This window comes from Oryctolagus cuniculus, chromosome 1 (genome assembly GCF_964237555.1).
Source record: "Oryctolagus cuniculus chromosome 1, mOryCun1.1, whole genome shotgun sequence".
Lineage (NCBI taxonomy): Eukaryota > Metazoa > Chordata > Mammalia > Lagomorpha > Leporidae > Oryctolagus > Oryctolagus cuniculus.
In genome coordinates this window covers 31,010,902-31,025,871 of record NC_091432.1, presented here as the reverse complement: position 1 = coordinate 31,025,871, position 14,970 = coordinate 31,010,902, and the positions used below count along the sequence as shown (strand labels likewise).

Below are 14,970 nucleotides of genomic sequence, written 5' to 3'. Positions count from 1 at the left end.
TGTCTGTGTCAGGGCCTTTTAAAGCTTCATACAAAGGCTTGGAATCCATATTCCACAGAATCCTGCCATTCCCAGGAATGTCCTTAGCTGCTTTTTAGTCTGTGGTAACCCTATACATTGAATAGCTTCCTTTCTCTTGACTTAAAGAGCATGTTCTCCTGGGGTTAGAACATAACCCAGGTAATCTACCTCTTGTTTAAAAACCTGAGCTTTTGTTGGGGAAATTCTTTATCCTCATGTTCCCAGATTCTGGGTTTAATAGAATGCAGAAGAAATTATCCCTTAGGCAAAGGTGTAGCATGCAATAATATGTATTAGAACAGCTGCCTTAATGGCCCTGAGACCTTTAACCATTCTGTACTGTCCATTTGACTTTAAAACAGACAAGATAGGAGTATCATACGTAGACATGGATCCAAGAATCTATGTTTGAGAAATTTAATTAACATTAAAGAAGCACCTAAGAATAATAACAACTCTCACAAGCAATGAGTTGGACACTTAGACATAATTAAAATTTAATAGACCTAAGAGTATCTTCTACTTAATGAATTAAAACAAAATAAATCTTTGAGAATATGTTTTACCATTAATTTTTTTTAAAGATTTATTTATTTTATTTGAAAGGCAGAGAGAGAGAGGTCTTCTATCTGCTGGTTTACTCCCCGTATAGCCACAGCAGCCAGAGGTGCACCAATCTGAAGCCAGGAGCCAAGAATGTTTTCCAGGTCTCCCACACAGGTGCAGGAGCCCAAGGACTTGGGCCATCCTCTACTGTTTTCCCATGCCATAGCAGCAAGATGGATTGGAAGTGGAGCAGCCAGGACTTGAACCAGTGCCCATATTGGATGCCAGCACTGCAGGCAGCGGCTTAACCTACTAAGCCACAGTGCTGGCCCCTTACCATTAATTTTAATACTATAACTCCTTGAGGACAGAGGTCCTGCATGGGGAGTTAGTGCACAGTAACTCCTGTTGTTAATTTAATAATTAACACTCTTATGTATGATGTCAGTGATTACCTGAGGCTCTTGACATGAGCTGCAAAGGCTATAGAAGCCTTTTGAATCTACACGCTCCATCAGTATTTAGACAAGGCCATAAGCAAAGTGGATGTTCTCTCCTCCCTTCATAGAAAAGAACATATTTCCTTGATGACCACTTCTTTCCACTGGTGCCTCACCCACAGAGATCCTTTATGTAGGGGCAGTTTTTATTCTGATGCCCTGGGTTTCCATGCCTGAAATGCTTTTTTGGGCTTTTCAGCTAGACCATAATGCCTTTAGGGCTGACTCTGAAGTCAGAGTGCTACTTAAAGCTATTGCCATTCTATGAGTCAACTGTATGGGCTGCTTCCCATGTTGGAGTATTTGCTATTATTACTAAACACCTAATCCTATTTATATGATCACTTTAATACTTTACCCTATCTATATGATCACATTAACACTTAATCCTATCCATGTGATCACTTTAACACTGAAAAAATGCTGTTTTGCCATTCAACTCGAGGGGATTTGGGATCTCATGGCAAGTTTTTAAACTGTATCCTTAGAAATAAGTCCATAGGAATGTATGCAGAACTATACAGCTTTACAGTCTCTTTGTAGGACCTGAGAAGATAAAAACAAACACAGCTCTTCAGAAGCTTTAATTATCTTTAAGCATATGACATGGATACATTGCATTAGTTGTAATTCCTTAAGTGTGTGAGTTGGATACATTGCCTTAACTACAATTCTGACACCTTAGAGTTGCCATTTATATACCAGATGGGGTCCATTATTTTACCAAGCCCAGCGAGTTGGTTTTAAATTATTTTTCTCCTTTTTTTATAATTGTTTTTAAAACACCACTTAGTCTGCAAAACATTATTCCAGACTGCCATGTCACTCCTCTCAGGAGGCCAAGAGAATGCTGGCAGGTCTGAGATGAAATCTCGGTAAGCCAGCCGTTCCTGAGATACCAAACCACAGGAGGCTCAGAGAGTCAGCGTAAAACAAAATAACAAAGTAATAAAAACAACATTAGAGCTGTGATCCACATACAGCTAAAACAATAAAAAACAGTGTTAAAGCCTTCATCATAAAGCTAAAACAGGAATAACCAGGATTAAAGCCAAAATAACAAACTACAACTTTAAAAACCATAATAAAAAGTCATTCTTAATCAGACATGTGACATGCATGCCATGGAGAGGGCACCATCTTGGGGTAGAGTCTCTTGCCCATGTTCCAATAAGGGCGGAAGTTCCCATGGGGGCCACCTTCTTGGAGACCTCATGTCCTTCATGGGGGCCGAGGCATCTTGGCAACCACATGTTTTTGATGGAGGTGTCATCTTGGCATGGAAAGCTCTACCCTCTGCATTGGGAAGTGCGCCTCTGCCATGTTTAATGCTCCAGCTACCTGATGTTATCAGGTTACCAGACAACCAGACCAGTTCCCCAGCTAGAAATTGCCCATTGAAAGCATTCCTGATTTGAAAACCAAAGACCCTGAGGCAAACCAGAATTTTAGGTACAGCTTAAACACATACATGTAACAAAAAAAAGTTTAAGGCCGGCGCTGTGGCTCACTAGGCTAATCCTCTGCCTGCAGCACCGGCACTGCGGATTCTAGTCCCAGTTGGGGTGCCGGTTCTATCCCGGTTGCTCCTCTTCAGTCCAGCTCTCTGCTGTGACCCGGGAAGGCAGTGGAGGATGCCCCAAGTGCTTGGGCCCTGCACCCCATGGGAGACCAGGAGGAAGCTCCTGGCTCCTGGCTTCGGATCGGCACGGCGCTGGCCACAGCAGCCATTGGGGAGGTGAACCAAAGGAAGGAAGACCTTTCTCTCTCTCTCTCTCTCTCTCTCTCTCTCTCTCTCTCTCTCTCTCTCTCTCACAGTCTAACTCTGCCTGTCAAAAAAGAAAAAAAAAAAGGTTTAAGTTTTAACCTTAGCGATATCTCAGACTGGAAACATTTATATATTGATAAACTGTTGCAAGCTCTCACAAACTGGCCCGCTGTGAAAATCTTTCATCTCTCTGCACAAATTCAACTAGTGCCTACATCACATTCTTCCTAAGTTATCAAAGTGAGAAACAGTGAAAGAAAAAATTAATCTTTGCATTTCCCAAAAAACACAAGCACCAGGCAAAACCAGGAATTCGCCTGAGCTGGGTCATTGGTAAAACTGAAGCCACCTGAAGTAAAGATTCCACGCATTTGTGAAAGGGCTAAATTTTGTGTCATTTTAAATAAGAGCAGCTGCAGAGCTGTGGTGGCTACAGCATGAGCTGCTGCCACTGCTTAGGCAGGTGGGGCAGGACGGGTGGGCAGGAGCCGTGGGTGATGGCGCCACTCAGGCAGCCGTTAAGTGGTAGATGGCAAAACTAGACGAGAACCGTGCCTCTGCTGCAGGCCTCGTCACTGTGCTGGGGTGTGCAGCCAGCACCAGTGCGCCAGTGCTGTTGGCACAGCTGCAGTGCAGCTGGAGCTGCCACAGCAACTCGGGACACAAGAGGGACACCGGCAACGGTAATTCCCGATCCTCTCATCTGCGTCAACCCCCGCCCCTCCCCTATGTGTGCACCCACAGCAGGAGGGGCTAAGCGTTCCTGAAGGCAGTGTGGCTGACGGGCTGCTGCCCTGCTGCCGTGACAGTGGCAATGGTGGCAGCGAGTACAGGTTGTCACCAGTAGCTGCCAGAGCGGCCAAGCGCAAACCAGTGCCGCTGGAGTAGGGAGTATGGAGCACGTGCCCCAGGCAGCAGCGGGCACAGGGGCAGCAGCACCCCAGCCTGGGCCGCCTCACACGTCAAAAACCACCTCCCGCCAGCTGCAGCCTCGCCCTCCCAGCCATGGTAGCGCCTAGCAGCCTGACCACCTGTTCCCTAATTCTGAGGGAAGCTGCGGATGCTGAGAGGCGGGGGCTGTGGTGCATAACGGTCAGCCATGGGGAGCCAGTTCTCACCACATTGCCGGTTTGTTTGTTTTTTAAACCAATTAAACGATTCATAAATTAGCAGTTAATAAATGGTCCCTTCATCAATAGTCCCTTTGTGGTCGCCAATCTGTTATCTGCTAGCTGTATTAATTTTAATTTTAATATTAATATCCTGAGTGTCCTTGGTGTCTATTCAGATAAGAATTCTGAATATCAGCTCTAATAAACCAGACAACATGGTAAGTTTTTGCATTTATTCAGTGAAAGAGATACACAGGAAAGTGAGGGCTTTATCCAGGGGAGATAGAAGTCTAGAAGTGTAAGCTCGGTCCATACCAGGCAGAGGTCTGACCACGGCCACGTGGAACAAAGCATGTGGTTAGGAACTGCCACAGGTAGCCTAGCAGGAAAACACAGAGGCTGTGGTCAGAAGGCTGCACCCCCAGAGCTGCAGGGCAACCTTAATGTTTCTTGTAGGTGGGTTGGCAATGAATTATGATTTCATCTACAAAATTCTGCTTCATTTTCTGTCCTTTTTAATTGTGGGCCAGCGTTGTGGCTAGCAGGTTAAGCCACCACCTGTGATGCCAGCATCCCATTTGGGCGCCGGTTTGTGTCCCGGCTGCTCCCCTTCTGACTCAGCTCCCTGCTGATGGCCTGGGAAAAGCAGCAGAAGATGGCCCACGCGCTTGGGACCATGCACCCATGTGGGAGACCCAGATAAATCTCCTGGCTCCTGATTCTGGCCTGGCCTAGCCCTGGCCATTGCACCCATCTAGGGAATGAATCAGCAAATGGAAGATCTCTCTTTCGCTTTTTCTCCTTCTCTTTGTATAACTTTTCTTTCAGATAATTGAAAATCTTAAATGTAATTGTGATAAAGTGCATATAACATAGAATTTACCATTTTAACTACATTTAAGTGTAATTAGTTCAGTGACTTTAAAAACATCTCTCATTCTTTTGCAACCATCATCTCCATGCATCCAGACAGCCTTTTTTTCATGTTACAAAAACTTAACTCTGGCACCTTAAATGCTAGCTCTTTAACTTCTCCCTCCATTCCAACCCCTGAAACCACCACCCTGCACCCTGCATTTGAATTAGACTACAATGAGTAGCTCATGTGCATGGAACTGTCACTTATTTCAGTTAGCACATCTTCGGGTTTCAATCATGTCATAGCATTTCCCAATTCCCTCTTTAAGGCTGAGCATTAACCTGATGTACGTATTTGTACAACATTGTGTTCACGTACTCATCTGTTGGCGGACGTTAGGGTTGCTTACATCTTTTTGCCATTGAGCATCATGGTGCTCTGAACGTGGATGTGCAAATATCTCTTTGTATTCCTGTTTTCAGATCTTTTGGGTACATTCCCAGAAATAGAATTGCTGGAGAATCTGTTAACTGTATAATTTTTGAGGATTCCCCCCCCCAACAATGACTGCTACATTAGACATAAAATCAGTGCATATAGCTTCTGATTTTTCTGCTTTCTCACCAAGTTGTTCTCCTTTTTTGATAACTATTCGTAGCATATCTTCTTCATTTTTGAAAGATATTTCTGCTGATTGTAGAATTTTAAATTAACAGTTGTTTTGTTCCAGTACTTGAAATAAAGAGACACCGTGCTATTATCTTCTGGCTTCCACAGTGTTTTTTTTTTTCTTTTTTATTTTCCTTAATGTTTATTTTTTATCTACTTGGAAGATAACATTAATAGAGAGAAGGAAACAGAGCGCGCTCTTCCATCAGCTGGTTCACTACCCAAATGCCCACAGCATCCAGGGCTAGACCAGATTGAAGCCAGGTGCTCTATCCTGGTCTCCCACGTGAATGGAAGGACCCAAGCATTTAGGCCATTTCTTCCTTCCCAACGCATTAGCACTTTGTCTTTGGTTCTCTGTGTATGATGTCTTCCCCTCCCCACCTTCAAGATGAGAAAAGCTCTATTAACAGTTTAACTGTTGCATGCCCAAGGTCAAAGGTTGACTTTTATTTTTTTTTCCTATTGTGTTTATCCTGTTTGAGTTTCTCTTGGCTTCTTAAATTTGTAGTTTATTGTCTTTCATTTGTTTTGGAAAATTTCCAGCATTATGAAGTGTATCTTCGGCTTCATGTGTTTTCTTCTTGGGATTTCAGTGATAATGTTAGGCTGTTTGAATTGTCCCAAGCTGTTAGATGCTCTGTTCTTTCCCTTTTACCTCTTTTTTTCTCTGTGTTTCAGTTTGGATGATTTAGTTGACCTAGCTTCAAGTTCAGACTCTTTTCTCTGCTGTGTTTAGTCTGCGAAGCTTGACAGAAATATTCTTTTTCTTTGATAACAGGTTTTTCCCTCCTGCATTTCCGCTTGAATGATTTTTATAGCTCCCACCCCTCTGTGTATATTCCCATCTGTGTGTGCACCTTGTTCCGCACTCTGTTCTCTGCAGCTCCCACACTCTGACATCAGTAGTCACTGGTTTGTCTCTCCTCAGAGCAGGTCATCTCCTTTTTGGCATTCAGTTCACCTGCTTGCCTTGTAATCTCAGCGCTGTAACTGGGTCAAGAAAAGTTATAGTTTGATCATTTATCCTGCTTTTTCTCCCACTCTGTTAAGGTGGGAACAGCTTTCTACATCCTAAGAGAAAGCAGAGCTGATAAATCCATCTATATACAGACATCCAACATTCCACGTGAAAATACTCAGCAGCTTTTAAAAGTTCAAGGAACCAAATGGAAAGCTATTCTACAGAAGAGTAGTAATTTATGAAGAAAAAAATTAACAATGAAAACACTCGTTATAGGTCTTCAATCATACTTTTTTTTTTTAAGATTTATGTATTTATTCGAAAGGTGGAGTTACAGAGAGAGAGGTCTTCCATCTGCTGCACTCCCCAAATGGCCGCAACAGCCAGAGCCGTGGCATTCCAAAGCCAGGAGCTTCTTCCAGGTCTCCCATGTGGGTGCAGAGGCCCAAGACTTGGCCATCTTCCATTGCTTTCCCAGGCCATAGCAGAGAGCTGAATCAGAAGTAGAGCAGCCAGGTCTCAAACCGGTGCCTATGTGGGATGCTGGCACTGCAGACGACGGCTTCACCTGCTACACCACAGCGCCGGCCCCAAATCATACTTTCTTAGTCATGGTGATAGAAGTTAGAAGAGGGTAAGTTCCTCATGCCTTCTTCTCATGAGGCAGGAGTAAGTCTTTAGTAGGGATGTAGATTAGCTTAGCGTCTGGCATGGTCCAGGTTTGGTCTGTCCTCACAATTAGCAACTTTCTTCTGAATGTTCAGAGAGAGCACATTTTATCTGTCTCCATCCTTCCCTCTCTTTTCTTTCCTTTTCTTTTCTTTATTTCTTTCTCTTTTTTTTTTTTTTTTTCATTTTTGCTTATTTGTTTTCATCTCCTTGAAAGGGAGAACAACTGAGAGAGAGAAAGAGAAAGGTATCTTACTTACTTCTATCCATTCACTCTCCAAATACCTGCAACAGCTAGGAGGGCTGGGCCAGTCCAAAGCCATAGGCTCAGAACTCCATCCTGGTCTTCCATGTGGGTGGCAGGGTCCTGAACACCCAAGCCATCATCTGTTGTTTCCCAGGATGCATTAACACAAAGCTGGATCAAAAGTGTAGCAGCCAGGACTCAAACTGATACTCTTCTGTGGAATATAGGAGTCCTAAGAGTCATCCTAACTGCCTGTGTCTCGTGCCTGCTCCTCCACGCCTCTTTCTTTTGCAGCGTTATAATATCTGACAGTCCATAAGCATGTTCCACACTCAGTTTTGAAACAATATGCAGATGGAAATGTTTGATATTCCTTTAACAAACCATTTCCTCTCAGATGTCACCAATGCCTCCTTTCAGTATGTTTGAAATTTCTATAATAAGGAGTTAAAAAAACTTGAAAAGAAATCTTTGTTTTAAAAATTTATTTATTTATTTGACAGTCAGAATTACATGGGGCTGGCATTGTGGTATAGTGGGTAAAGCTGCTGCCTGCAGTGATATGTGCGCTTGTTCAAGACCTGGCTTCTTCACTTCTGATCCAGCTCCCTGCTAATATGCCTGGAAGAGTAGTGGAAAATGCCCTAAATCCTTAGGCCCTGCTCCTATGTGGGAGACCCAGAAGAAGCTCCTGGCTCCTGGCTTCAGCCTGATCTAGTCCTGACCATTGTGGCCATTTGGGGAGTGAACCAGTGGATTGAAGATTGATCTCTCTTTCTCTGCCTTTGCCTCTCCTTCTCTGTAACTCTGATTTTCAAATAAATAATTCTTTAAAAAAAAAAAAAAAAAAAAAGAAGAAGCTACAGAGAAAAAAAGAAGCTACGGAGAGAGCAGGAGAGACAGAGAGAAGGAGAAATCTTCCATCCAGTGGTTCACTCCCCAGATAGCCACAATGGCCAGGGCTGAGCCAGGCCAAAGCCAGAAGCCATAAGCTTCATCTCAGTCTTCCATATGGGTGGCAGGAGCCCAAAGACTTGAGCCATCTTCCACTGCTTTACCCAGACCCATTAACAGGGAGCTGGATCCAAAGTAGAGCAGTCCGGACTTGAACTGGCACCCATATGAGATTCCGGCATTGCAGGTAGCGCGGGTGGCTTTATTTTCTACACAATGGCCACAATGCCAGCCTAAAAAAAACTTGGACATGTTAGATCTGAGATGCCTGTTAGCCATATAGGTAGAGACATCATATATGAGAAGTTGGATGTGCAAGTGTGAAGCTCCAAATGCACTAGAATTGGAATCTGGAGGCGGTGTCATTCTGTCAGTGGCGTGAGAACCATGGCACTGGAAGTTCTGCCTGGGGAGATGCCATCGTTGAGAAAAGGGACTGAAAATGAGCGAGTCAGCATAGGGTGGCAAAAAACCAAGGGAGTGTGGGGACAGAGGAGCCAGTGAGGGAAAGGGTCTCACAGTGAAGAAATAATCCGGCATAATCTGTCGTAAGTACTGCTTTATAGCCAGTGACAGTACATGCATGGCCTCGTTCAGCTGTGTTTGCTGCTTTTGGCCAATGTTGCAAGAACTCTGATTTTTTACATGCGTTAATCTTGCTTTGCACTTTGATGGGTGGCAGTTCTTAGTGTAACCTTTGGTAAAACACACTCAAGTGACTTGGACTTAGATACTTAGCCTTACTTCTGTGGTTACCCCTTTTGTATTAATAAACACTGCAACTTTTAGACTACAGTTGTAGGAAGTTAGGCTTTTTCTTTTTTTTAATTTTTTTTTATTTTCAACGTAGTTTATAAAACTGTTATTCTGTAGCTCCAACTTCAGGTGCCTTTTTAATTCTCTATGATTTAATGGGTGTTATTAAGCTGGAAAATCACACCCTTAACGCCATTGCTCTTCTGTCACCTCACGTGGGAACCTATGCACTCTAGCCATGGGAACCCTTCAACGTGGGCCTCAAAAATGAGGCTCCTGATTGGGGGCTCACATGAATTAGCAGCGAGTGTTGGCATAGCTGATTTTTAGAATATTCACATAACAGATTATAGATGGTTCTCTCACCATCAGTACTGTGTCAGCTTCCATTTTTTAGTACCTGTTGGATGCTAGACTCCCAAAGTACCATCTTCAAAGAGGAAAAACATGAAAACTCTAAAATGTTAAACAAAAGCTTTTAACCACTTTTTCTAGGGAGCTGTTAAATGGGCAGTTAGTATGGCAAGAGAATGAAGACATTATTTTGGGAAAAAAGATGACCTAATTTACCCAACTCAAGAAGTTTTGTTTTCTGGTGCCTTTTGAAAGTGTATGGAGGGCGGGTGCCGCGGCTCACTTGGCTAATCCTCTGCCTGAGGCGCCGGCACCCCAGGTTCTAGTCCCGGTCGGGGCGCCGGATTCTGTCCCGGTTACTCCTCTTCCATTCCAGCTCTGCTGTGGCCAGGGAGTGCAGTGGAAGATGGCCCAAGTGCTTGGGCCCTGCACCCACCTGGGAGACCAGGAGAAGCACCTGGCTCCTGGCTTTGGATCGGCGCAGCGCGCTGGCCATAGCGGTCACTTGGGGGGTAAACCAACAGAAAAAGGAAGACCTCTCTCTCTGTATCTCTCTCTGTAACTCTGCCTGTCAAAAAAAAAAAAAAAAAAAAAAAAAAAAGGAAAGTGTATGGAGCCATGTTGTCATTCTGTTATTCTGTTTAAACTTAATTTGGTTTGACTTTCTACTTTAAAATTATGCTTTTATGGAAAAAAAGTACATCAAAAAAAAAAAGAATGTGTATGGAGCCATGTTGTCATTCTGTTTAAACTTAATTTGGTTTGACTTTCTACTTTACAATTATGCTTTTATGGAAAAAAGTACATCTTTTAAGGGGAAAAAAAAGAGTCGGGTCCAGGCAGCAGCTGCAGTGGCTCTCATCTCCTCCACCTTCTGCCCCCTTGCCATCTTCCTCTCACTTCTGGAAACATGGCCTCCAGCATGGCTGGCTCTGACTGTGTCATCAAGGTGTTCAACGACATGAAGGTGCGCAAGTCATCAACACCAGAGGAGGTGAAGAAGCATAAGAAGGCCGTGCTGTTCTGCCTGAGCGAGAACAGGAAGAACCTTGTGCTGGAGGAGGGCAAGGAGATCCTGGTGGGCGATGTGGGCCAGACCGTGGAGGACCCTACAAGGACTGCTGCTACGCCCTCTACGACGCCACCTACAAGACAAGGAGAGCAAGAAGGAAGACCTGGTGTTCATTTCTGGGCCCCCAAGTCTGCACCCCTCGAGAGCAAAATGATCTATGCCAGTTCCAAGGACGCCATCAAGAAGAAGCTGAGAAGAATCAAGCATGAATTGCAAGGCAACTGCTACGAGGAGGTCAAGGACCGCTGCACTCTGGCAGAGAAGCTGGGGGCAGCGCCGTCATCTCCCTGGAGGGCAAGCCCTTGTGAGCCCCCTCCAGCCCTCTGCCCGGACTGACAGCCCCAGACCTGCCTTTGGGGGTTGCAGGCTGCCCCCTCCCTGCCAGGCCGGAGGGGGCAGAGCAATTCCTTCGCCCCAGTTGCCAAACAGCCCCCCTCCCCCTGGACCCTCCTCATCCTTCCATTCCTGAAGGTTCTGGCCACCCCAAACTGCTTTTGATCTTCTGATTCCTCTTGGGTTGAAACAGACCAAGCCCCCCCCCCCCCGCACCCCAGTTTGAGGGGAATCCTGTATTTTCTTTAACGACAGCCCTACCCCCACCTATTCCGTTCCCTTTCCGTGCTGCCAACTTCTAACCACATTAGTGACTCTGTGCTCCTCTGTTTAGTTCAGTGTATAAATGGAATGTTGTACAGATGACCCCTCCCCCTCCCCCAACTCAACCATTCAGTCTTTTTCTAGAAGCTCTTCAGAGAATCAAATGAGATTTACCTTTTCCAACACTTTCATACCCATTGGCCAAAGTAAAGATGTAATACAAATGCATTAGTTATGGTCAGCTCTGTGGGAAGGGAGGGGACGACAGCTTTATCTTAAAAATCCTCATGGCCCCTGTGAAGGAACAGCTGGCATGACCGGCACGTCAGTGATGTGTAGAGAAACAGACATTATACAGTGGATCAATACAGGTTCTCAGTGTTGATAAAAGCCCAACTAATCTTTCTGGCTATAAAAAATTTAAATTAACATGATGATTGCCTTGCTGTACAAATTTGTTACACACTAGTTTTCAGTGTCTACCACAGATATTGTTATGATTTTTTTCTGTTGAATTTTAAATAGCTTAGAGAACATCCTATATGTTGAATTGAAGGTAAATGAAGTGATCACTAAATTATTTATATTTATATTTCACTTTACAAATAAGGTCATGAGCAACCAAAAATATCCCATTATTAAAGATTGGTTAGGTAAGTTTTTTTTACCACAATAAAAATACATGACTTCAAAAATAAATAAATAAATAAATAAAAAATCATCATGGGGGCCAGTGCTGTGGCGTAGCGGGTAAAGCCACCACCTGCAATGCTGGCAACCGACTTCACTTCCCATCCCGCTATGGCCTGGGAAAGCAATGGAAGATGGCCCAAGTTCTTGGGTCTCTGAACTCACGTGGGAGACCTGGAACAATCTGGCTCCTGGCTTTGGATCGGCGCAGCTCTGGCTGTTGCGGCCAACGGGGGAGTGAACAATGGATGGAAGTTTCTCTCTCTCTCTCCCTCTCTCTCTCTCTGCCTCTCTGCCTCTCTGTAACTCTGCCTTTCAAAGTAATAAATAAATCTTTAAACAAAAAATCATTATGTATACTGGAAAGAAATTGGTTCTGATGAATTCTTCATCCATCTAGACAGAGAACCTCATTTTATGCACGGCATTCGGCCACCTGCCAGAATTGCTTCATCTTTGGCATTTGCTGCATCCTGTTGTGTTAAGTTAAAAAGCAGCTCGTGTTTAATGCAATTGTTTAAGGTTTTTTTTTTTGTTGTGCAGTCTATCAGTAAAAGCAATTTGAGCACCCCACTCACACACACAAGTGTTTATTTAAAGTGCTTATATGTATTACTCTTCTAATGTAATTCATGTACTATAAAACATACACAGATAAGGACATTTTAAAAGGAAGATAGAGAAAGACAAATGATTCACCTTGTAAAGCTTCCTGGATACACATACCACAGAGAGCCTTTGTCTTTGTGGAGATGTAGGAGTTGGTCCTTTTTTCTCTGGTTATGGTTGTGATACTTCCTTCAAGTTCTTGTGTATGATGTCTGCACTATTAAAAATATTGGATCAAGGCCAGAAGCAGGCTTTTACATTCCTGGCTAATGTTATTTATTGAGAACCTTATTTAATACAAATTTTTCTAATCAAAGGAATATTAGTGAGTAAGCAGACAAAAAATTGTAATTTTTTTATCATTTGCCAGTGCAATTCATAATTTACTCATTTGAATTGAATAGTCAATGTTAAAGTTTTATGGATACTAATTTTAACATGCTTCTTTTCCTTCCAGATGACATTAAAGTGTCAGTAAATGATTTTATCATCAAGGCAGCAGCTGTTACTCTTAAAGTAAGTAGTGAAACCCGTAGCTTTTAAAATAGTCTCATGTTTTGGGATTGTTAGAGTAATAAATAGGACTCTCTACTTTGGAGCCACAAAAATTTCAAAATTGTTTTTTGGTAAAAAATATCCTATGATTTAATCTCACTCATTTTACAAAAGGAGGAACTGAGAATCAAACAGACTCACAAACTAATTATAGCAGAATGAAGACCATTTGTCTGGCAGATACTTGATCTGCTGTCTTGTGCTGTATACATTGTAAGCATTAGCGACACAGCAGTGACAAAAGCCTATATTCATGGGACTTCTGTTCTAGGTAGGGCAGGCAACAGCCATTGTCAGGTGATGAAAGTGCCGAGGAGACAGACAGCAGGTGGAGGGGGCGTCATAATGGGGCTGCTGCTTTCAAACACCAAGGACAGCCTCTCTGGCAACCCAGCATATGAGACACAGACAAAAAAAAAAAAAACACAGGAAGTGAAAGAAGAGCCTTCCACACAAGGCTTTGTGTGAGTGGACTGTGTCATCCATAGACACAGTGTGCCTAGACGGGGGCAGTGAAGGCGGGGATGATGGAGGTGAGGTTAACGTTTTTAAAAAGAAGGAGGGGTGGAAGCAGGGACCGAAGTTTCTTAGGCCTTGTTGACCATGATGCATACTAGGGATTTTCTTATGAATGAGAAGAAAGGCTTTTGAAGGTTTTTTGTTTGTTTGTTTTTAAGATTTATTTATTTATTTGTAAGGCAGAGTGACAGAGATCTTCCATCCACTGGTTCACTCCACAGATGGCCCACAACAGCTGGGGTGGGCCAGGCTGAAGCCAGGAACCATGTCTTCCATGGTGTTTGACAAGGGCCCAAGTCCTTGGGTCATCATGCCCTGCCTCCCAGGCACATTAGTGTAAGAAGTGCAGAGTAGCCAGGACTTGAACCAGGCCCTCCTGTACGGAATGCGGGCATCCGAGCTGCAGCCCAACCCTGTTGTGTCACAACACCAGCCTGTGGAGGGTTTTGCTCTCACTTATGCTTTCAAAAGAAGAAAGCACTGCTCTGGTCTCTGTGTGGCACCAGTGGCGAGGTCAGGGTAAAAACATTATGCTTTCTTAGAAGGCTAGAGGATAGGACAGTGGCTGGTTAAGCTAAAAAAAGAGCCAACAGGATTGCTGATGGGTTGGATGTAGGCTGTGAAAGAAAGAACAAGGTTTTAGGCCCAAGCAATGGAATGAGTGTTTTCTGTGTACTAAGATTGGGGAGACTGAGATAGGAGCAGGTGTGAGTAGGGTATCCAGAACTTGGTGTTGTTTGTGGAGTCCAGCAGTGTCCCAGAGAGGTAGCAGGAAGACAACGGAACATAAGAGCGTGGCAGGAGATGGGAATTTAGAACCCAGGATTCCTGCCTTCTTTCTCTGATGAGATTTTCTAGTCTCACAGCTTGTTAAGTACTGTAGTCAAGGTATTCTTAATCATGAAATTATTTTTCTCAAGAACTACAAAAACAGAGAACTTTAACTTCAATTGTTTATATGGTTTTTCTCTTAACCAACTGTTTTGAAGTATTTTATAGATCTAGTTGTGAATTACTCTTACACTGTTTAAATAAATCACTAGTGATTATTAGCTATTTGTTAATGTTTGATTATATAATTTTGTATTAGGTGCCATAAGTAATTGTAAATAAAATTTCATGCTAACTCAATCAGATTGTTTTTTCTTTTAAAATCATTGACTTTATAAAACAAATTTGGATTCTTTTCCTTTCTCTGTGCTCATTTCAATTAATTATGAAGATAGTATTTCTTGAAGTTTTATAGAATTCCCCAGTAGACATATTGGTATATATCAATTTTGAGGAGGAGATCTTGGCAGCTTTCCCATTTCTTTCTCCTATAATTACTAATCTGTTTAATTTTCAACTTTCTCTTGAATCAATTTTGGGAGCAGTTTTCTCAGAAAATCATTCATTTCTTCTAGATTCCTGAAATTATTAGCCTAGAGTCATTTAATTGCCTTTAACTACAACTTAGATGATGTCCTGTAGATCTTTGTTACTTAATTTTCTAATGAAATCTAATTT

At 43.1% G+C, this 14,970-nt stretch overlaps 1 protein-coding gene and 1 pseudogene across 2 annotated transcripts in view; both read left to right on the top strand.

Annotated features, from left to right (window-relative positions):
- The window catches only part of PDHX (pyruvate dehydrogenase complex component X), a 98,021-nt gene that overhangs the window by 69,930 nt on the left and 13,121 nt on the right, over positions 1-14,970 (top strand). For both annotated transcript variants that reach the window (XM_051825977.2, XM_008269678.4), the window contains exon 8: positions 12,845-12,903. In XM_051825977.2, the coding sequence (XP_051681937.2) occupies positions 12,845-12,903 (59 nt within the window). The remainder of the gene's footprint in view (positions 1-12,844; positions 12,904-14,970) is intronic.
- Positions 10,192-10,951, top strand: LOC138849176 (cofilin-1 pseudogene; annotated as a pseudogene).